The following is a 19,438-nucleotide window of genomic DNA, read 5'->3' on the forward strand; positions in this document are numbered from 1 at the left end:
AAAACTATTGACATTTCACAGAGAAGAAAACTGCCAGGTGAAGCCAGGTGAAGCACAGCTGTGGAGGGCGGTGCTGCTAAGCAGCCTGTGGGCTCCAGGATCTCTGCTCTTTCTCCAGAACGCCGTCTGAGGGGAGGCTGCGAACTCTACATCACAGGAGTTCCGAGCACAGGATAGGGAAAGCGCAGAGTCAGGGAGCTTTCTACAAATCAGGTCCTAGGAGCCAGGCTGATTTTCTTCCTGGGGGGTTCCAGGAACAAAGCCTGCTCAGTTCCTGCCACAAACACCGGGGCTCATCCATTGCATCCCTTCCAGCAGGCATCTCCAAGAGAACTCTGCGAGGAGGAGATGGGCTACACCTGCACCGTCCAATAGGCAGCTACTACTGAACACTTCAAATGGCCCCAGTCTGAATTTTAAGTGTTGTCTCAATTGGAATGGAAATAGCTACAGGTGGCTGGCGACTCTGTAGCCTCAGAGCTTTACTTCCGTGCGGCCTCATCTGCCCAGCTCTTCCTTGTTTGCTCCCATCAAAATGAAGCCAACATCCTATTTGAGTTTTACACACAAGTGAAAGCATTTTACAAAGACGGCGCTGGGCTAGGTATGCCGCTGTGGTCCTCTTTTCCTCCCTCACGGCGGGTTTACCCGGCTCCCGGGCACACAGTGACCTCCGCTCTAAGTGCCGCCCAGTATTTTTCACATTGCAGTGACCCACGTCTTATCTAACCAATTCCCAATGACGGGCACTTGGGCTGGTCCCATTGTTTTCATAATACAGCAAACACTTCATTGAACATCGCTGGCATGTACCCAGGCGGGAGAATTTTAGTATGAAATGCTCCTAAAGGGGGAGCTGCTAGGTCGAACGGCAGTCACATTAAAATCGTTGGTGTAGCCCTCGCCCTTGGGCTCGGTGGTCAGAGGTCGGCCTGAGGACTGGAGGGTCCCGGGTTCCATCCCCCGACTGGCTTCATCGCAGGCCGGTCCGGCCCTGGAGGGGCGCGGTGGGCGGCGACCTACCCATGTGGCCAACAACACATTTTGAAGGTTGGCGGGCATGCTTTTTAAAGGGCACTTTGGCATTATATACCAACGATTTTATCTCTCTTTTTTTAATCCTCACCTGGGGACATTTTTTCCATCCATTTTTTTAGACAGTGGAGAGGAGAGAGCGAAGCATGGATGTGACAGACCGGGAGCGCGCTGTTCCGACCTCACAGGCGCATCCGAGCTCTCGGAACCCAGTGCCAGGCGTCTCCACGCCGCAGGCCCACCGCCGAGCAGCCTGCGCAACTCCGTCGGGAAGTCCTCCGGGATCTTCTAATTCCGCGCCCCGCCTCCCGGGCTGGGGGTGAGACCAGCCGCGGGCCCCGCGGCCGGAGAACTCAGCGGAACCAGGCGGCCCGCCGGCGGCGGCCGGGGCCCTGACACGCCAGGGCCAGCCTCCTTCCTCCCGGCTGCCCGCGGGGCCTTTTGGGAGTTGTAGTCAGACGCGCTTCAGCCTGGTAGGCGGGTGGGCGAGGACGAAACTCCAAGTCCCAGTGTGCCCCGCGGCGGGCGAGTGCAGCTCCGGGTCTCATCCTCTCCGCTTTCCCACTCTTCCTTTCTTTTCCTTCTCTCTGAATCCTCTGCTCTGTGAAATCCTTCGTCGCTCTCCCTACCTTTTTCTCTCATTTTTAACCATCCTTTCCCCCATTCCCGGGAGCCAATGCGAGACGTTGGCTCCGATTAAGCGACAGCTTGGGACTCGGGGTACACGAGGGAGGATCGACTCCGAGTGGTATGGGGGCCGGGAGAGGGGGCGGCGGAGTGTGGGAGCTGAGTGAGAGGGAGGAGTGGGAGAGAAGGAGGGAGAGGTTAGGGCGGACGGTGTGGGTCAGGTTGAAGGGGGTGAAGTAGTCTCGGGGGGAGGGAGAGGGAAGAGGTAGAATGAGATTTGGGAGGCATGGAGGGGAGAGGTAGTTTATTGCTGTGCCCAGCAAGGTAAGTGGGGCCAAGAGATAGACGGGAAGGTCTGACATGTGGAGCTTATGGGCTCCTCTGACCAGGAGAGGCCGCTGCTTATAAAGATGAAACAAATCATTGAAATACAAAATGATTTTGCAAATACGGGACAATTAACAGTTGTGTTACTTGGAAATTGAGACAAGACTGGAATTGATGCCAGAAGTGGGGAGAGGGGGCAGGAAAGGAGGAAGTCAGTCAGGTTTGGGGGAAACGAGATGAATGACATGGAAAGGGAAACCAGAGAAAAGATGGGTCAAGGTGGGGGCCAGTGGATCGGGACTGGAATGGGAAAGGTGAGGGGTGACACTGGCATGCATTGTGGCATGCATTTGTAACACTTGCATCTCTCAGGTGATGGAGAGCACCCCCTTGAGGGGTGGACTGAACCGAGCACACCTACAATGCAGGAATCTACAGGAGTTCCTTGGGAGCCTGAGCCCTGGGGTATTGGACCGACTATATGGGCACCCTGCCACCTGTCTAGCTGTCTTCAGGTGAGGGTGCCCTTCATGACAGGGACCATGGTGGGGCAATGTAATGGGGCCTGCAGACTGGGGTAAGTTATCATGGGTAGAAGCTTAGTCCTAAGGGGCTTAGAGATTAAAGTGTGTCAGGCTAAAACAGATTGTGTTTGTGGGGACAGCAAAACTGATAAAGGTGGGGGTTAAGACGACATGTTTGAGAGGCTGAGATGCAGATTGAAGGAAGAGATGCAGATCGAGGGCAGAGATGCAGATAAAAGGCACTTGCAGATATTAACATTTTACCTCTGTCCCCTGCAGGGAGCTCCCATCTTTGGCTAAGAACTGGGTGATGCGGATGCTCTTTCTGGAGCAGCCTTTGCCACAAGCTGCTGTGGCCCTGTGGGTGAAGAAGGAATTCAGCAAGTGAGTCTGCTGCATTCTTAGCCGGATGCAAATTTCTCAACAGCTAGATTTCCCAAACTGCTGTTTGGGAACCTTGGAACATTTTCAGGAAATATTAATGGGTACAGGAAATATTAATGGGTATTTAATTACAAAACTTGTAATTAAATAAGTTTGGGAAACTCCATGCTGGATTTTCCCTCTTAGAGAGTTGTGATGTCTATAATAAGGCTCTGGTAAGCGCTGTAGTAAAGAAATTTGCCTTAAGATACTGTTTTCACTCTGAAACAGTGATCCAAGGATCACCAGTTCAGAAAAGGCAGAAATGGAGGCCTTTATGGGCCTCCAGACACTCCCTCACCTCTCTGCTTCTGTTTCAGAGCTCAGGAGGAAAGTACAGGGCTGTTGAGTGGCCTCCGGATCTGGCACACGCAGCTGCTCCCTGGTGGTCTCCAGGGCCTCATCCTCAACCCCATCTTCCGCCAGAACCTCCGTATTGCCCTTCTGGGTGGGTATGTCCCTTCCATCTCTTCCTAAGTTAGACCGGGGAACTGAACTTTTGGAGGCAGAGCTCCTGAGGGGCCTCTCTGGAACCTTGTGGCTCCACCTTTGGGAGTTCCTTGAGGAATAAAATGCTGCACAGTGCAGGAAAGGCCTCCCACTTGTGGCCCACGGGGACAAGGGCAGAAACAGGGCAGAGGGAGGACAGAGAACACAGGCAGGGCTCCTTACTTTTGGCCCATACTGGAACAGGGGCAAGGCCTGGTCTGATGACACAAGTCAGCTGGGACCAGACAAGCATGCCCGGGATGTCCCCTCACTTGATAAGTATGCCGAGGAACGATGGGAGGTAAGGACTTTAGACTCTGTGTATGTCTTCGCTTGTGATCCTACTTCCCATGGACCCTAGAGGCATCTCTCTGTTCTCTCCCACTCCTCAGGTGGTCCTGCACTTCATGGTGGGCTCCCCCAGTGCAGCCGTCAGCCAGGATTTGGCTCAGCTCCTCAGCCAGGCTGGGCTCATGAAGAGGTGAGGAAGCCAGAGGCACAAAGCACCCCGCTTCGCCATATCCTTGGGTCCCTGCTAAACTGAGTGGGAGGTTGAGAAGTGTAGGGGGTTGACTGAAAAGGGAGAGTTGAGTGGAGTACAGCCAGAGATAAAACAGAAGATGTGAGAAGACCAGTGGGGATTGTGGCCTTTCTCTGCACGTTTCTCCCGTTGACCCTCTCTCCATCTCCAGTGCTGAGCCTGGAGAGCCACCCTGCATCACCTCTGCTGGCTTCCAGTTCCTGTTGCTGGATACCCCTGCCCAGCTCTGGTACTTTATGCTGCAGTACCTGCAGACAGCCCAGGTGAGGGGGCCAGGGGCCAGGGGCTGCTTGTCCGCACCCTCAGCTCTTCTCAGGGCCCACTTGGAGACTGCTGCCTACACTCTGCTCCCTGATGGTCTCTTCTCTCATTTTTTCCCTCCCACCCCTCCCTTTGCTCTGCCCATCCCTCCTTAGAGTCGGGGCATGGACCTAGTGGAGATCCTCTCCTTCCTCTTCCAGCTCAGCTTCTCTACTCTGGGCAAGGTAAGCAGGGGCTGGAGCTGGGGGCTTGGGTGGGCGAGCTGAAGTGGGTGAGATGGGAAGGGGAAGTGAGGCTATAAGGCAATAGAGAGGAAGATGAGAGTAAACAGTACGGCCAGAGATGGGAGAAGAGAGTGAGTGGGCGGGGTTGGGAGGGGGAATGGGCTGTTTCAGACCCCAGCTGCCTGCCTCTCTTCCCCAGGATTACTCTGTGGAAGGTATGAGTGACTCTCTGTTGAACTTCCTGCAGCATCTGCGTGAGTTTGGGCTTGTTTTCCAGAGGAAGGTATGAGCACTCAAATGCACAGCTCCTTGGGAAGGGGCGGGTGGTATGTTGCCTTGGCCTTTAGAAAGGAGTAGGGTTTTGGGAGGCAGCAGGAAGCAGTTGCCAGGACTGAATACTTGGGTCGCCTGGGGAGAGAAGTTGGGCGTTGGCACTACCTGCACTGGGAGGGATCTGGTGTCTCAGGAAGGAAGGTGCAGGTCAATGACACCTGAGAGAGGGCCCTTTGCCTTTGTCTTCTGTCCTTTCCAGAGGAAGTCTCGGCGTTACTACCCTACACGCCTGGCCATCAATCTCTCATCAGGTGTTTCTGGGGCTGGGGGCACTGCACATCAGCCAGGCTTCATTGTCGTGGAGACCAATTACCGACTGTACGCCTACACGGGTGAGGCTACAGAGGGCCCCTGGGAGAGCCGGTTGGGATGGAAGTGGGGAGGGGAAAGAGGCTGGAAGATATGCCAGTTTTCTTTTCTGTTTGCCTGACAGTGTGCAGTGTTTTCTGACATTTCCCATCACACATGAGGGCAGGGCTGAGGGAGTATGGGTGTGGGGCCGCCTCCTCACCCTCTTTTCCCTTCCCTGGTCAGAGTCGGAGCTGCAGATCGCCCTTATTGCCCTCTTCTCTGAGATGCTCTATCGCTTCCCCAACATGGTGGTGGCGCAGGTCACACGGGAGAGTGTGCAGCAGGCCATCGCCAGCGGCATTACAGCCCAGCAGGTAGCCCTGTTTGGGAGGCGTGGTGGGAAGAAAGGCTGCACTTGGGCTGTGAGGTACAGGGCAGTCCCCTTACAGAGGGCTAGCACTAGGCTTACTACGTGCCATGGGTGGTGTGAGTTGTCTGAGCATAGAGCAGGCACACGAGGAGCAGTCGAGGCTCTAGGTGTGGGAAAGACCTAGAGGGACAGGCATAGCTCTGGATTTGTGTCTTGGCACCACTTCCTAGCTGCATAAACAGGCTAGTTGCTTCGTTTCTGAGCCTCAGTTTCCTTATTTGGAAAATGGAAGCCATGAATTTTCACCTCACCAAGTTGTGGGGAGGATTCTGTGAGAGCAGCAGTAAAACATTGAGCTCAGAGCCTGCCATGCAGTAAGTGCTGCTATTTTAAAGGAAAACAAAACAAGACTGTGCAAAGCGCAGATGTGTCAGAGAAGGAAGGGCAGGCGTGATCAGTGGGAACAACTTGGGACAACAGGGAATGGGCTGATGACAGGCATGTGGCTATGAGTTTTTAAGCAGAAGGTGGTGTTCCATGGACATTAGGTGACAGCCTCGGTAGGTTTCCTGCCCTCTTATTTGAGCCCTCGATCCCATTCTTCTCTGTTTTTTCAGATCATCCATTTCCTAAGGACAAGGGCCCACCCAGTGATGCTTAAACAGGTACAAACAGGTACCAAGCTGCTGGAGGCTGACAGCCCCTGGCACCTGGTGACGAAGTGATGGAAAATCTGGGGAATGAGTGGAGGGCTGGTGCTCGGGGCAGTATTCCCGAATCTCACAGCCTCCCCGGCCCTGCAGACACCGGTGCTGCCGCCCACCATCACGGACCAGATTCGGCTGTGGGAGCTGGAAAGGGACAGGCTTCGCTTCACCGAGGGTGAGTGGCTTCTGGTGGTTGATTCTTGGTCATTGGCCAGAGGAAGGACAATTCAGTCTTGATGAGCTGAAAAAGCTATTGGTGCATTTTATTTTTTTGTCTTGCTGACAAGACACTTTTCATTTTGGGGTGAGTCTCAAATCTGCAATTTGGATTTAGTTAGAAGAGAGAAGTGGGGAGGACTGATCCCCAGTACCTCTCCGGTTTTGGTGGGATTTCTCATCGTGCTGCACTGCCGCCCTGAACACGGTTGGGAGAGCCACAGAAGAGACGGAAAGGTCACGTCTCCCCTCCTCTCCCCCGCCGCCCCCTCGGCCCCAGGCGTCCTGTATAACCAGTTCCTGTCGCAAGTGGACTTTGAGCTGCTGCTGGCCCACGCGCGGGAGCTGGGCGTGCTGGTGTTCGAGAACTCGGCCAAGCGGCTCATGGTGGTGACGCCCGCCGGGCACGGCGACGTCAAGCGCTTCTGGAAGAGGCAGAAGCACAGCTCCTGAGCGCGTGCACCAGGACCGGAGCCGGGCGCCGTCCCGGGACTCAGGCGTTTTATTTTCACGTGGGGACTCCGCTGGTTTAATAAAGTAAAAGTGAGCGACGAGGCCCCTGCGCCTTCCTCTCCGCGGGTTCGGCTCACCGCGTGTGCCGCCGTTGGGCCGGAGGGCAGGGCGTGGGGCCGGGAGGGCGGAGGGTGTGGCCGGGAGGGAGGGGCGTGGGGCCGGGAGGGCGGAGGGTGAGGCCGGGAGGGAGGGGCGTGGGGCCGGGAGGGCGGAGGGTGAGGCCGGGAGGGCGGGGCGTGGGGCCGGGAGGGCGGGGCGTGGGGCCGGGAGGGCGGGGCGTGGGGCCGGGAGGGCGGGGCGTGGGGCCGGGAGGGCGGAGGGTGAGGCCGGGAGGGCGGGGCGTGGGGCTGGGAGGGCGGAGGGTGAGGCCGGGAGGGAGGGGCGTGGGGCCGGGAGGGCGGAGGGTGAGGCCGGGAGGGCGGGGCGTGGGGCCGGAGGGCGGGGCGTGGGGCCGGGAGGGCGGAGGGGTGTGGCCGGGAGGGCGGGGCGTGGGGCCGGAGGGCGGGGCGGGGGGCTGGGAGGGCGGAGGGTGAGGCCGGGAGGGCGGGGCGTGGGGCCGGAGGGCGGGGCGTGGGGCCGGGAGGGCGGGGCGTGGGGCCGGGAGGGCCTGAGGTGAGGCCGGAGGGCGGGGCGTGGGGCCGGGAGGGCCTGAGGTGAGGCCTGGAGGGCGGGGGTGGGGCAGCCACCGCGCCTGCGCCTGGGCCTGCGGAGCTCTGCGCCTGCGCCGCGCGGTCGCGGGTCGGGTTCCGGGTCGGGTTCCGGTCGCCCGGCCGCGCTGTCGCTGCCGCCGCCGCTGCGGGGCGCCCTGGGGTCGCGGTAGGCTCGCGGGTGAGCGCGCGGGGCGGTGTCGGGGGCACGCGGGGCCGGGGGCCGTGCGCGCAGCATCTGGCCCGGCTCCTTGCTGGCTCTCGGCGCTCAGGTGTCGGCCTTCTCCCGGAATCCCCGAGCCCTTTACCTTCCCGTGTGTCAGCGGTCACCCCCACGTGGCACATGCCTAGGTTGGGGGCCAGGAGCTCTGACCCTTCCCCAGAAGATCCCCTGTCCTCTTGGCTCCTGGGTCCTGTCCTGTCGACAGCGTGCCCTCCAGTCCTCAGGCAGGAAGGGGTGTGGGCTGGGTGAGAATAACAGCAGTGCCAGCAGGAGGCCGGGAATAAGAAGCGGGCTGTGACCTTAGGGGTGTGACCTCCGCACCCCCATATTCTCCTCAGGTGTTTGTCTGGAACAGATCGTGGCCCCTTTCCACGCACTCCTGATGCCTCATTGGCCTCTGGCCTCTTTTCGACCATGGGGGCTGAGGCCCTCAGGGAGCCTCCCCAGGTCCCATCCCCTTTCCACCCAGGCAGAGCCCTATGGATCTCCCATCTCCAGGAGGAACCGGGAAGCCAAACAGAAACGCCTGCGAGAGAAGCAGGCCGCGCTGGAGGCTGGGTTAGCGCAGAACAAGGTTGGGTCTCACAGCTTGTCCTTGGGCCTCTGAGAAGACGGGAGGGGGCTGGAGGAGAGGCTGCTGGATGCCTGGTGTGTACTGGGAACTGCATACCCCTCCTCTGCCCCTCCCCCCAGCCACCTGCAGAATCCAGTAAGGCTTGGACTCCTAAAGAAATAGTGTTGTATGAAATCCCTACGAAGCTTGGTGAAAAGAAAGGTACTAGGAAACTTTCTCTCACATTCATGGCGCCCATTTTTCTGCTGAAATGCAGCCTAGAAACGAAGTCCGAGAGTTAGTGGAGCTCTGTCTTGCCTCCACAGATGTCTCCGTACGCCTGCCTCCTGCTTACAGCCCCCGATATGTTGAGGCGGCCTGGTACCCTTGGTGGGTACGAGAGGGCTTCTTCAAACCTGAATATCAGGTTTGTACCTGGCAGGGAGGGCACTAAACAGTCCCCAGGATAAATGGCCCGTGAGGTTGGTGGGCACAACTGAGTCTTGGAATCTGGGGCTCACAGCCAACTACATGGTCTCCTGGCCCTGGTGTCCCCAAAACATTATCTTGGCAGGTTTTCCCCTTCCCTGTTATGTGCGGGACCATTTTTTCCTACAGTTCTTTATGCCTTAGAGACACCAGAGGGAACTATACGCCAGGTAACATCCAGTCCTCTCTTGCTCTTTGACTTTGCTCCTTCTAGACCAGGCTGCCCCAGAGCACAGGGGAGACCTTTTCCATGTGTATCCCACCTCCCAATGTCACTGGCTCCCTACACATCGGGCATGCACTGACGGTGGCCATCCAGGATGCTCTCGTGCGCTGGTGAGGGGAATGGGGCTGCTTGAGTTTTTGGAGGGGAAGGGAAGGGAGGAGAGGGGAGGATAAACATGTAAGCTCAGGGCTTCATGTGTGGGCTTTCTGTTGCAGGCACCGGATGCGTGGGGATCAGGTGCTGTGGGTCCCTGGCTCAGATCATGCAGGAATTGCCACCCAAGTATGTCTTTTGCCAGTTTCCTTTTCTTGGATGAAAGAGATTTCTTCCCCTGAAGAGACCTGACTCACTGTTTGTCCCATAATCTCATAGGCTGTGGTGGAGAAGCAGCTGTGGAAGGAGCGAGGCGTGAGGAGGCATGAACTGAGCCGGGAAGACTTCCTCCAGGAAGTGTGGAAGTGGAAGGAGGAGTGAGTGTGACAGGCATAAGGAGGTTGAGAGTGTGGGACCTTGCTTCCTAGCTTCTCTTCCAGCTTGTGGTCGCTCTTCCCATCCCCCTCACTTCCCTGGGTCTCTAAGCTATGTGTGTTTGTGTGTGTCTCTGTGTGTCTCTGTGTGTGTGTGTCTGTATGTGTCTGTGATACAGTAGGATGTGTTTATTGATGTATGTGCACATGTATATACACACGCTTCTCCCCTCGCCCACTTATCCCATTTTTTTCCCTTGCCTCAATTTCATCATCACTCCTGCTCCCCCCTGCCACCCTCCATCTGCTTGGCATCACCCTCATTTCCCAGGTCTGTCATCACGTGCCATCTTCTCTGTAAAGCTTCTTTAGGTTTCACACAAAGTGGCTGCCCGTTTTCTGTTACTAGAGTACTTAATGCATTTTTCAAGGTCACGGAAGGCTCCATACTGGTTGTGAGTCTTCTGCATTAGCCTCCAGAGGCTAGGTCAGCGCCATACTCACCCAGCCCCAGCATTGCTGGTGTCACGGGGCCTGATTGTGAGTGTTCAGGATATGTTTGCTGACAAACTTCTCTGGGCACAGGAAGGGTGGAGAGATCTGTGAGCAGCTCCGAGCTCTGGGGGCCTCCCTGGACTGGGACCGTGAGTGCTTTACTATGGACGCTGTGAGTGTGCCCAGCCTGGTCCGTGTGGGTGTCCGGCAGTTCTAGAGATCCTCAGGGAGGCGGGTTGCGGTGTGTGCTGGGGGTAGCAGGGTGGGGGTGACGGGCTGAGAAGGGCATTGGATGGGGATGCTCTGGTTATTCTAGGGTTCCTCAGTGGCTGTGACCGAAGCTTTCGTGCGACTCCACAAGGCAGGGCTGTTGTACCGCAACCAGCAGCTTGTCAACTGGTCTTGTGCTTTGAGATCAGCCATTTCGGACATTGAGGTGAGGCAGAGGGAGAGAAGCAGGTTTGGAGAGCACCGTGGCAGGTGAAAGCCCAAAGGCTGGAGCCAGGCTGCCTGACTCAGTCCAAGTTGTGCCACTGTCAGTTCTGTGACTTCTGGTGTCTACGAGCCTCAGTTTTCCTGATCTGTGCAGTAGGGCTGATGGGAATGCCTGTGTCTTGGGGTGGTGTGAGAATGAAGTGGGAACTCATGGACGGTGCTCAGCACAGTACCTGTGTGTGGTTTAAGTGTTCGGTGAACATGTACTGCAGCTTTACTGCACAAGAATTAGGTGTGGGCTCAGGGAGGTGGCTCCTTGCTCCCTTGAATGGCTTTTCAATAAATAGGCTGCAGGGAGGCTGGGCTGGCGGAGGAGTGGAGGCGCGAAGACTGGGCATGAGCCTCAGAAGGGCTGCTCTCAGACCCACCCCTCTTCCCCTCCTCTAGGTGGAAAGTCGGTCCCTGCCTGGCCCCACAAAGCTGCGGTTACCTGGCTGCCCCACCCCTGTGTCTTTCGGTCTTCTCGTCTCTGTGGCCTTTCCTGTGGATGGAGAGCCTGGTGAGGGCACTCCTTAGAAGGCCTCCCACCTGTCTCTGCTCTCCCTGTTTTCTCTAGCCCAAGTGGGGCTGATTGGAGGGAACCCACCAGCCTGTTTCACACATGGTGTAGTGGGAGGGGCAGAAGGAACCTGAAGTGTTTGTGTTCTGTGGGCACTTACCTTGGCTACTGGACCCTGTAGACAGATGTGTGTGGTAACTGCCCTTTGGGAGCTCAGTGTAATTCTGCAGGAGGCCACCGCCCCAAGAGAGACAAAAGGTCAGGTCTGAAGTATGGTGTGAATAGTGGGTGTTCTGAAGAGTGCAGAACAAGGGAGGTAGGTGAGCTGCAGCAGTCAGGATGTTTCTTGTGGGAGGGGCTGGTGCCGGACCCGAACAAGGCACAGCATTTGTGATTAGGGCCTGACCATGTCCTCTGGGCACCAGCAGGGATTCTGGCTGCCCTTATTAACACCATCCCCATTTCTCCCACACAGGCTGTCAAGGAATCCTTAGCACCAGATACCATCCCAGGCTTCTAGAGACACTGGTCCTCATTTTCCCTAGTTATTTCAGCCTGGCTGCTCCTGCCCTCTCTTTTTCAGTTCTGGCTTTAGTTGTTTCCAGGGTGATGGGTGAGAGTGACTGCTAGCTAGATGTGCTTGAATTTTGTCCTCAGAAGCAGAGGTTGTGGTAGGAACCACGAGGCCAGAGACGTTGCCTGGAGACGTGGCAGTGGCCGTTCATCCTGACGATGCCCGATACACAGTAATGCCCAGTGCTCCCTGCCCCTGCCTTCCTGCCCATAGCTTTCTCTTCCCTCCCTTTCTGGGTGGTGGCTCCTTCTCTCCTGCTTCCTCTACTTCCTTTTCCTAAGACTGCTCTCAGCTCTGCTCCGAGGGGCTTTGAGTCTATTGGCTGGGCAGGTCCACGGGCCTTTGCCATGCGCGCCACGCTGCCGTCACCTCTGCCTCAGAGGCAGGTGGAGGAGCTCGGCCGGCAGAGCCTGAAGCATTCACGCTCCAGCCCCTTAAGAAGACGTAGGCTGACCCTCGTCTGGCTCTTTACCTTGGTTCTCACCCTCTTATTCTCCCACCCTGCCCACACCTCTCTGCGCACATGTGCCTGTCCTTGACCCCTCTTTCTTCCTTCAGCATCTACATGGGCGACACCTTCGTCACCCCTTGACAGGGCAGCTTCTCCCCCTCATCACAGACTCTGCTATCCAGCCACACATGGGCACCGGTGAGTGGAGGTCAGGGGAAGGAGAGAAGGCCGGGTGCTGGAGGGTGGGGACCAGTAGGAGGAAAGGAGGAGCGGGGAACTTTGTATGGAGTGGTCTTAGTGGGTGGGGGGAACAAAAAGGAGGCACAAAGAAGCAGGGAGGGGCCGGGAGGTACTGGTGATGAAGATGCCTCTGGAAAAGCAAAAGTCAGGGCCAGGGTTCAGTGCTCACAGCTCTGCTCCCCCAGGGGCAGTGAAGGTGACTCCAGCTCACAGCCCTGCTGACGCCGAGCTGGGGGCCCGACACGGCTTGAGCCCCTTGAGTGTCATCGCGGAGGATGGGACCATGACCTCCCTCTGTGGGGACTGGCTGCAGGTGGTTCTGACCTCTGTGTTACCCCATCCTTTGGGGGCACCCTCTGCACCTCCTCCCCTCTACCACTTTCTTATTTCTCTAGAGGCCTTTAACCTTTACTGTTGTCCGTTTCCCAGGGTCTTCACCGATTTGTGGCCCGGGAAAAGATTCTGTCTGCACTGAGGGAGCGGGGCCTGTTCCGGGGTCTCCAGAGCCACCCCATGGTGCTGCCCATTTGCAGGTGACCCATTTTAATTTCTTCACCTTGGACGACACCTAGGAGGGATATGGGACGGGCTCTGCACCCCTCATGCTAAACTATGGGCCCCTGTCAGTTTCATTGGCTGCTATGACCGCAGTACTGAGTTCCTGGCACCTAGGAGGGTCCTAGGTCCCTGGGGGAGAGGCCCAGGGCGGGAGGCGCAAGGGCTCAGCTGTCTCCCTTGCAGCCGTTCCGGGGACGTGGTGGAGTACCTACTGAAGAGCCAGTGGTTCGTCCGCTGCCAGGAGATGGGGGACCAAGCTGCCCAGGTGAGATGGCGTGGCGAGGAAGGTCTGGTGCCTGGGAATGCGATGAAGAAACAGGACAGCTGTGGGCAGGGAGGCGAGGTGGCCCAGAGAGGGCTGGCTCATGCCTCACTCAAGTCCAGAATCTGCTCAGGAGGTTTGGGAGGTCCTTTCTGAGCTGGGGAACCAAGCAGGGTGTGGGTGCAGGATGGGGAGGACTACCTGAGGCTGTGTCCCTGCAGGCTGTGGAGTCGGGGGCCCTGGAGCTCCATCCCTCTTTCCACCAGAAGAACTGGCGGCTCTGGTTCTCCCGCATTGGGTAAGGGGGGCTCTCTGGGAGCTGGGAGGGACCACCACTTGTGCTGAGAAGCCACTCTTCTCTGTGGCAGGGACTGGTGTGTTTCTCGGCAGCTGTGGTGGGGCCATCGGATTCCAGCCTACCAGCTTGTAGGGGAGCCTGTGAAGGTTGGTAGGAGGCAGTGCAGGAGAGAAAGGGGGCGGGAGGCTTAGCACGGAGTCCCAGGAGTCCCAGGTCTACTTGCCAGCTCAGCTCCCTGCCTTTCCCATGTCACCTGCCTCGTTCGTGCTGGCTCCGGGGCCCAGCCTTCTTCGTCTCACTGCCATAGGGCCCCTGAAGAGACCGAGACACTGAGGTTTCCCACCAGCCAGGTGTTCATCCTCACACTCCTCACTCTGCCCTTGCTCTGCAGGGAGACGGAGAGGCCTGCTGGGTGGTGGGACGGACAGAGGCTGAGGCCAGGGAAGTAGCTGCAGAGCTGACAGGGAGGCCAGGGGCAGAGCTGACCCTGGAGCAAGGTGAGTGCCTGGGTCTCGGAGAGGTGGGGTGGGAAAACTGGTGGGGAGGCTGGGCTGGAAGGGTGGGGCTGAGCAGCAGCAGGCCAAGGTCCTAGAGGCTGAGGTTCCAGTTGTCTCCGTTCCCTGTTCTGTTTCACAGACCCTGATGTCCTGGACACGTGGTTCTCTTCCGCCCTTTTCCCCTTTTCTGCCCTGGGCTGGCCACAGCAGGTGAGGCACCGGGCTGAGCAGGAGAGCGTGAAGGTGGGGATGGTAAAAGACACACTTGGGCCCCTGAAAGCCTGGAGGAGATGGCACCCAGGGCCTCTTCCTGCTTATCTTTTCCCTCCTAGACCACAGACCTCACTCGGTTCTACCCTTTGTCACTTCTGGAGACTGGCAGTGACCTCCTGCTGTTCTGGGTGGGCCGCATGATCATGTTGGGGACCCAGCTCACAGGGCAGCTCCCCTTTAACAAGGTAACAGCCCTTGAGTGCCCTGTCCCTCTCGGTAACTCTCCAGTTTTCCCCAACCTTGTCCTCTTTTCTAGCACCTGCTGTGGTGTTTTCCATGTTCCCGATTCACTGTCCACCCTAAGCCCTAGAGCATGGAGGGCGTAGGTCCCCAGGGGCCCTCCAGGGAAGGGCTCTCCAGGCTACCCTCTGCTGACCCCTTGGTGCCTCCAGGTGCTTCTTCATTCCATGGTGCGGGACGGGCAGGGCCGGAAGATGAGCAAGTCCCTGGGGAATGTGCTGGACCCACGGGACATCATCAGAGGGGCGGAGCTGCAGGTCAGGATGCGGGCTGGGCAGGGCTGGGGGTTGTGGGGGAGAGGAGCGGACAGTGGGTGGGACCCTCGTAGGGGAGGGTCTTGAACTGAGGCCAGTGAATACTTACTTGTCCCAGGTGCTACAGGAGAAGCTGAAGGATGGGAACTTGGAACCTACGGAGCTGGCAATCGCTGCTGCAGCTCAGGTGCATCCCTGGTGTCTGCCCCACTTGGCCTCTATAGCTTATAGCCCCTGGTTTCCTCTGTGGCCCAGGCTCTGGTCCTGCGGCCTCATGGGCATCTGCCACCCTCCTCCTTCTGGTTGCAGAGAAAGGACTTCCCTCACGGTATCCCCGAGTGTGGGACAGATGCTCTGCGGTTTGCCCTGTGTACCCATGGGGCCCTGGGTAAGCCGGGCGAGGAGGTGTTGGGGCGCAAAGAGGGGCTGGCAGGACTGAGGACGCCCTGTGCCACCGCTGTCCACCTGCACGCTCTCTCCTTACTCTCCCAGCAGGTGACTTGCACCTGTCTGTCTCTGAGGTCCTGAGCTCCCGACATTTCTGCAACAAGATCTGGAACGCTCTGCGCTTTACCCTCAATGTTCTAGGGGAGAAATTTGTGCCCCAGCCTGTGGAGGAGGTGAGAGAGAGGAGATGCTTGGGAGTGGGGTTGTCTGATGTCTCAGGCGGAAGGTGGCATCTGGAAGGAAAGGTGGGGAGTGGGAGTCGAGCCATCCCCGTGTCCTGCAGCCCCCTTCTGCCTACAGCTGTCCCCTTCGTCCCCCATGGATGCCTGGATCCTGAGCCGCCTGGCCCGAACTGCCCGAGAGTGTGAACGAGGCTTCCTCACCCGGGAGCTCCCCCTCGCGACCCACGCCCTGCACCACTTTTGGCTGCACAGCCTCTGTGATGTCTACCTGGTGAGTGGGGTGGGGCTGGTGCTCTGCTGTCCTGCAGACCTGCTCCTCATCAGGAGATGGGGGTCCTTGGCAGAGCTCTCAGCTGGGCTCCCGATGGTCCCTTCAGTTAGGACAGGAAGATGGACGAGCCAGAGAATCCCAGTTCCCCTCTTTCTGGGGACTGGCCTAGTCACTCTTCCCTGCCTGTTGCCTGGGGAGAGAGGAGAGGGTGGGGAGACTTCTAGGAAACAGTCTGAGGAAGCTGGGCCAGGAGGTGAATGGGGCCTTTTCCTCAGGCTCTGATTGCTAGGCAGGCCCTGGGCAGGCTGGGAGCCTAGATGGCTGGGAGGAGGCATCAGGTCTTTACATCCAGGGCTCTCACACTTAATCCTGTGTGAGAACTAGTGGGGGGGACAGCTGTTAACCTGTGTCCCCTGTCCCCAGAGTGCTGGCTCTCCAGATGAGTGGGTGGTGAAAATTGTCGTTGCTTGTCCCAGGTGATGCTGCTAGCTCAGGGCCACTGCTGACATCAGTTTCTCAATCTTTAAAAAAATCCTTTCTCTTTGATAAACAAAAAACTCAGCACTTTTCTTTCTAAACTACACAGCCTTCCTGACAATTTGATTCCCTACCCACCTCTGAGAATCCCTTCCTGAGATCCCCTTCTTGTGGGACAGCTGATGGCGTCCAAGATGCTGCGTGCTTTTCACACACAGCGTCCTGGCTGGTGGGGCAGCCAGTGTGTGGAGGGGCCATAGCCATGGCCTAGCCCCTTCCCCTGACCCGCAGACTGCTTTCCTAGGAGGCTGTGAAGCCGGGGCTGTCCCACTGCCCCCGCCCCCCTGGGCCTCCTCAAGTGCTGCTCTTCTCTGTGGATGTGGGCCTCCGCCTCCTCGCCCCATTCATGCCCTTCCTGGCAGAGGAACTGTGGCAGAGACTGCCCCCCAGGCCAGGTGGTGCCCCCACCCCCAGCATCTGTGTTGCCCCCTACCCCAGTGCCCAAAGCTTGGTGAGTGGGACTGCGAGGGGAGGGTGGGGAGTGGTCTGAAAGGCTTGGCTGCTGCGGGGTCATTGACAGCAGTGGTTTGTACTTTGCTTTGGAGTCTGTGGGGGGTGGATTGTTTGTGCAGTGCTGTCTTGGGGAGCAGTATTAGCACCGTGGACAAGAGCAGGACTGGGTCCCAAGACTGGTCCTTGCTAGCTATGTGGCTGGGCCTCAGCTTCCCCGTCTTTAAATCTGGGACAGTAGTCAATGTCATGCCCTGATGAGGATGGATTTTAGTAATAGGATGTCTCAAAGTCTCAGTGCAATTTTAAGCTTTAATAACTTGAGAAGGATGAATGCAGCAGACTTACCCAAAAAGTCATTTTAAAGCTTAACTAAATTTTTTTTAAATTATGTGCTTTGTGAGTTATGTGGTTTTGTGAATTTTGCATAAAACGTTTTAAAATTTATTTTTGGTTGTTTACCATCTTCAATCAGAGCGTCTAAATAGGCACCAGCCACTGACCATCTAAGACCTTCCTAGGTGGCCCCCATTTTCACCAGGTTCCATCCTTGAGGGGTACAGAAGAGTGGGCTGGGCAGGGGGGAGGGGGGAGCCAGGAGAGTTGATAGAGTCTCTCCCAGGAGCCTGCTGCTCAATTCTGGGCCCTGTCTCTAGGAGCGCTGGCACCAGCCTGAGCTGGAGCAGCGCTTTTCCCGGGTCCAGGAGGCCGTGCAGGCGCTGAGGGCTCTCCGAGCCACATACCAGCTCACCAAGGTGCGGCCTCGAGGTGAGGCATGTCCTGGGCTCCGAGTCTGTGCAGAAAGAAGGCTGGCAGGGCGGAGGGGAGGGCCTGGGGCAGGGCCTGGGTTGGGAGGCAGGGTCTCAGGCCTTGCCCTGACAGAGTCCCTTTCCTCCCAGTGCTGCTGCAGTGCTCAGAGCCTGGAGGGCAGAGCATCTTTGAGGCCTTCCTGGAGCCCCTGGGCACCCTGAGCCATTGCGGGGCTGTGGGCCTCTTACCTGCAGGCGCAGCCGCTCCCTCTGGCTGGGCCCAGACCCCACTCAGTGACACCGTCCAGGTCTACATGGAGCTGCAGGTGCCCAGAGGAGATTGGTGCAGGGGAGGGGTCAAAAAGGATGTTGGGAGGAGGGCAAGGCGAGAACTATAAAAGTGAGGAGGAGTCTTAGTATGGGGAGGAGGGAGGTGCTGGGCAGGCTGCAAGATGCCTCTGTTCTCCCACAGGGCCTGGTGGATCCCCAGGCCCACCTGCCTCTGCTGGCTGCCCGAAGACACAAATTGCAGAAGCAGCTCGATGGCCTCATAGCCCGGACCCCATCAGAGGGAGAGGCAGAGACTCACAGACAGCAGAAGGTGAGGCTGGGAGGCCACCCAGGGAACCCACCTTCATGAGGGAATGTAGGAGGGGGTGGGCCTTCTACCTGGATCCTTAACCTGCTTCTCACCCCGTCCAGCTTTCTTCCCTCCAACTGGAATTGTCGAAACTAGACAAGGCGGCCTCTCACCTCCGGCAGCTGATGGATGGGTCTCTAGCCCCAGGGAGCCCTGAGCCCTCACACACTGTCCCTGGCAGTTCTCCGCCCTCCCAGGCCTGCCTTTGAGGACAAGTTGGTCCTGCAGCTGCTGGCAAGATCGGACCTCAGAGACCACCTGGTTCACTTCCCTCATTTATGGGGACAGACTGCCTTGGTCACAGAGATGCTGACATGGCCGCCCCAGCTCCCCTTGGCGCAGCCCCACCGGAAAGTTTAGGCATGAGGAAATTCAGATAAACTTAAAACTCTCAAATGCATCTGCCTGTTGTTCTTTTGTCCCTCTCCCTCAGTGGTGACTTTTTTGCCTTTCAGTTGTTCCCAGAGACTGGCCTGGGAAAGGAGGAGGTCCACCTCTTCCTGGGGCTGTGCCACAGTGGGAGGGTGGGTGTTGGGCGGTGCCCGCCTCACTGGAGGAAAGAGGAGCTGTCTTGTAGGCCTCGCACAGTGACCCACGTTCCACCTACTTCCCGGACTTACAGTGCCCTGACTTCTGCTGGCCCTTCCTTCTCCACTTTCTTGCTCCTTGGCCCCATTCCCAGGGGTGCTGAGAGGAGCAGAGACTTCTTCCAGGCCTGAGGGGCTGCAAGGAGTGCCCCTCTCTACTCTGTGTACCTGAGACTGGAGTGCCAGCACCTGATGGGGTGTACAGAGATGCACAGATGCCGACCTCCCACCCCAAACATCTTTGTAGAATTCAGGGGTTGGCCCTTCCATGCCCAAGTTCCATTCTGTGCAGCAGCTCTGAGTAGCTGCTGTTTATGGCCGGCCTTTTATGGCTGGGGCCTCCCTGGCTATTTAACCCCGAGAACCTCGGAGGTCGGGGTGTTCTCTCCATTTCAGAGAGAAAGAAATGTACTGAGAGTAAAAGTTGCTTGTGTAAAGTATCACTGGGATTCAACCCAATAAATTAGGTGTAAGTTCTGTGTGGTTGCTCTAAGCAAGCTTCATATATAATGGTGGATTCAGTGAGGTAAATGTTCTGTTCACTGGGCTCTGTGGTGATGGGGCTCCCATTTTCCTGCTAACTGGGTCTAAGAACCCCTAGTTCCCACCAGCATACCCACATTCCCACCCGGAGGAAAGGGACAGGAGGGGTGGGCAGCTTCCTTTTTTTCTTCCCCAAGTTCAAGTATTTCTTAAGCACCTGCTATGTACTGGGCCCTGTTCTGGACCCTTGGACTCATCAGTGAGTGAAAGAAACCAAGATCACTTCCCTGGTAGTACTTTGGCTCTAGCAGGGAAAGTCAGAAATAATATGTAAGTACGTAGGATATAGTGTGTCTGAAGGTCGTGAGTGCTATGAAAAAGAAAGGGTAGAACAAGGTAAGGGGACTTGGGTGTGTGTGTGGGGGAAGCAGATTGTAGTCTTAAAAGGGGGTCAGGGTAGAATTCATTGT

At 57.5% G+C, this 19,438-nt stretch overlaps 2 protein-coding genes across 3 annotated transcripts; both read left to right on the forward strand.

Annotated features, from left to right (window-relative positions):
• Nucleotides 1-1,641: 1,641 nt before the first annotated feature.
• GTF2H4 (general transcription factor IIH subunit 4) lies at nucleotides 1,642-6,923 on the forward strand. The gene is made up of 14 exons (XM_016214810.2): nucleotides 1,642-1,783; nucleotides 2,362-2,504; nucleotides 2,793-2,897; nucleotides 3,257-3,388; nucleotides 3,630-3,726; nucleotides 3,818-3,906; nucleotides 4,118-4,229; nucleotides 4,383-4,451; nucleotides 4,651-4,734; nucleotides 4,984-5,116; nucleotides 5,319-5,449; nucleotides 6,063-6,110; nucleotides 6,249-6,327; nucleotides 6,649-6,923. The coding sequence occupies exons 2-14, from the start codon at nucleotides 2,365-2,367 to the stop codon at nucleotides 6,819-6,821; spliced, it is 1,392 nt and encodes a 463-aa protein (XP_016070296.1). The 5' UTR covers nucleotides 1,642-1,783; nucleotides 2,362-2,364; the 3' UTR covers nucleotides 6,822-6,923.
• VARS2 (valyl-tRNA synthetase 2, mitochondrial) lies at nucleotides 6,894-19,052 on the forward strand. 2 transcript variants are annotated; one of them, XM_016214807.2, is made up of 30 exons: nucleotides 6,894-6,911; nucleotides 8,090-8,325; nucleotides 8,445-8,526; nucleotides 8,631-8,731; nucleotides 9,008-9,129; nucleotides 9,235-9,301; nucleotides 9,392-9,489; nucleotides 10,072-10,153; nucleotides 10,298-10,417; nucleotides 10,864-10,975; nucleotides 11,633-11,721; nucleotides 12,108-12,198; nucleotides 12,426-12,553; nucleotides 12,670-12,773; nucleotides 12,982-13,063; nucleotides 13,282-13,358; nucleotides 13,429-13,504; nucleotides 13,750-13,855; nucleotides 13,995-14,065; nucleotides 14,188-14,313; nucleotides 14,521-14,625; nucleotides 14,741-14,809; nucleotides 14,932-15,010; nucleotides 15,115-15,242; nucleotides 15,370-15,522; nucleotides 16,304-16,510; nucleotides 17,166-17,277; nucleotides 17,409-17,584; nucleotides 17,731-17,859; nucleotides 17,961-19,051. In XM_016214807.2, exons 2-30 carry the CDS (start codon nucleotides 8,134-8,136, stop codon nucleotides 18,105-18,107), a joined length of 3,231 nt encoding a protein of 1,076 aa, XP_016070293.2. In that variant the 5' UTR covers nucleotides 6,894-6,911; nucleotides 8,090-8,133; the 3' UTR covers nucleotides 18,108-19,051. The 2 variants fall into 2 exon arrangements, with proteins under 2 accessions (XP_016070293.2, XP_016070294.2); XM_016214808.2 differs by lacking the exon at nucleotides 6,894-6,911 and having other exon boundaries at nucleotides 7,730-8,325; nucleotides 11,636-11,721; nucleotides 17,961-19,052.
• Nucleotides 19,053-19,438: the final 386 nt, after the last annotated feature.

Source organism: Miniopterus natalensis, chromosome 5 (genome assembly GCF_054644295.1).
Source record: "Miniopterus natalensis isolate mMinNat1 chromosome 5, mMinNat1.hap1, whole genome shotgun sequence".
In the NCBI taxonomy this organism is placed as follows: Eukaryota; Metazoa; Chordata; class Mammalia; order Chiroptera; family Miniopteridae; genus Miniopterus; species Miniopterus natalensis.

Bases quoted from the DNA above. Each gene is read 5' to 3' on its own strand.
- GTF2H4 (XM_016214810.2), top strand. From the start codon at position 2,365: ATGGAGAGCACCCCCTTGAGGGGTGGACTGAACCGAGCACACCTACAA. The intron at 5,117-5,318 runs GTGAGGCTACAG...TTCCCTGGTCAG, and splicing joins CCGACTGTACGCCTACACGG to AGTCGGAGCTGCAGATCGCC. The intron at 6,328-6,648 runs GTGAGTGGCTTC...CCTCGGCCCCAG, and splicing joins CAGGCTTCGCTTCACCGAGG to GCGTCCTGTATAACCAGTTC.
- VARS2 (XM_016214807.2), top strand. From the start codon at position 8,134: ATGCCTCATTGGCCTCTGGCCTCTTTTCGACCATGGGGGCTGAGGCCC. The intron at 9,490-10,071 runs GTGAGTGTGACA...CTCTGGGCACAG, and splicing joins GTGTGGAAGTGGAAGGAGGA to GAAGGGTGGAGAGATCTGTG. The intron at 12,554-12,669 runs GTGGTTCTGACC...TCCGTTTCCCAG, and splicing joins TCTGTGGGGACTGGCTGCAG to GGTCTTCACCGATTTGTGGC.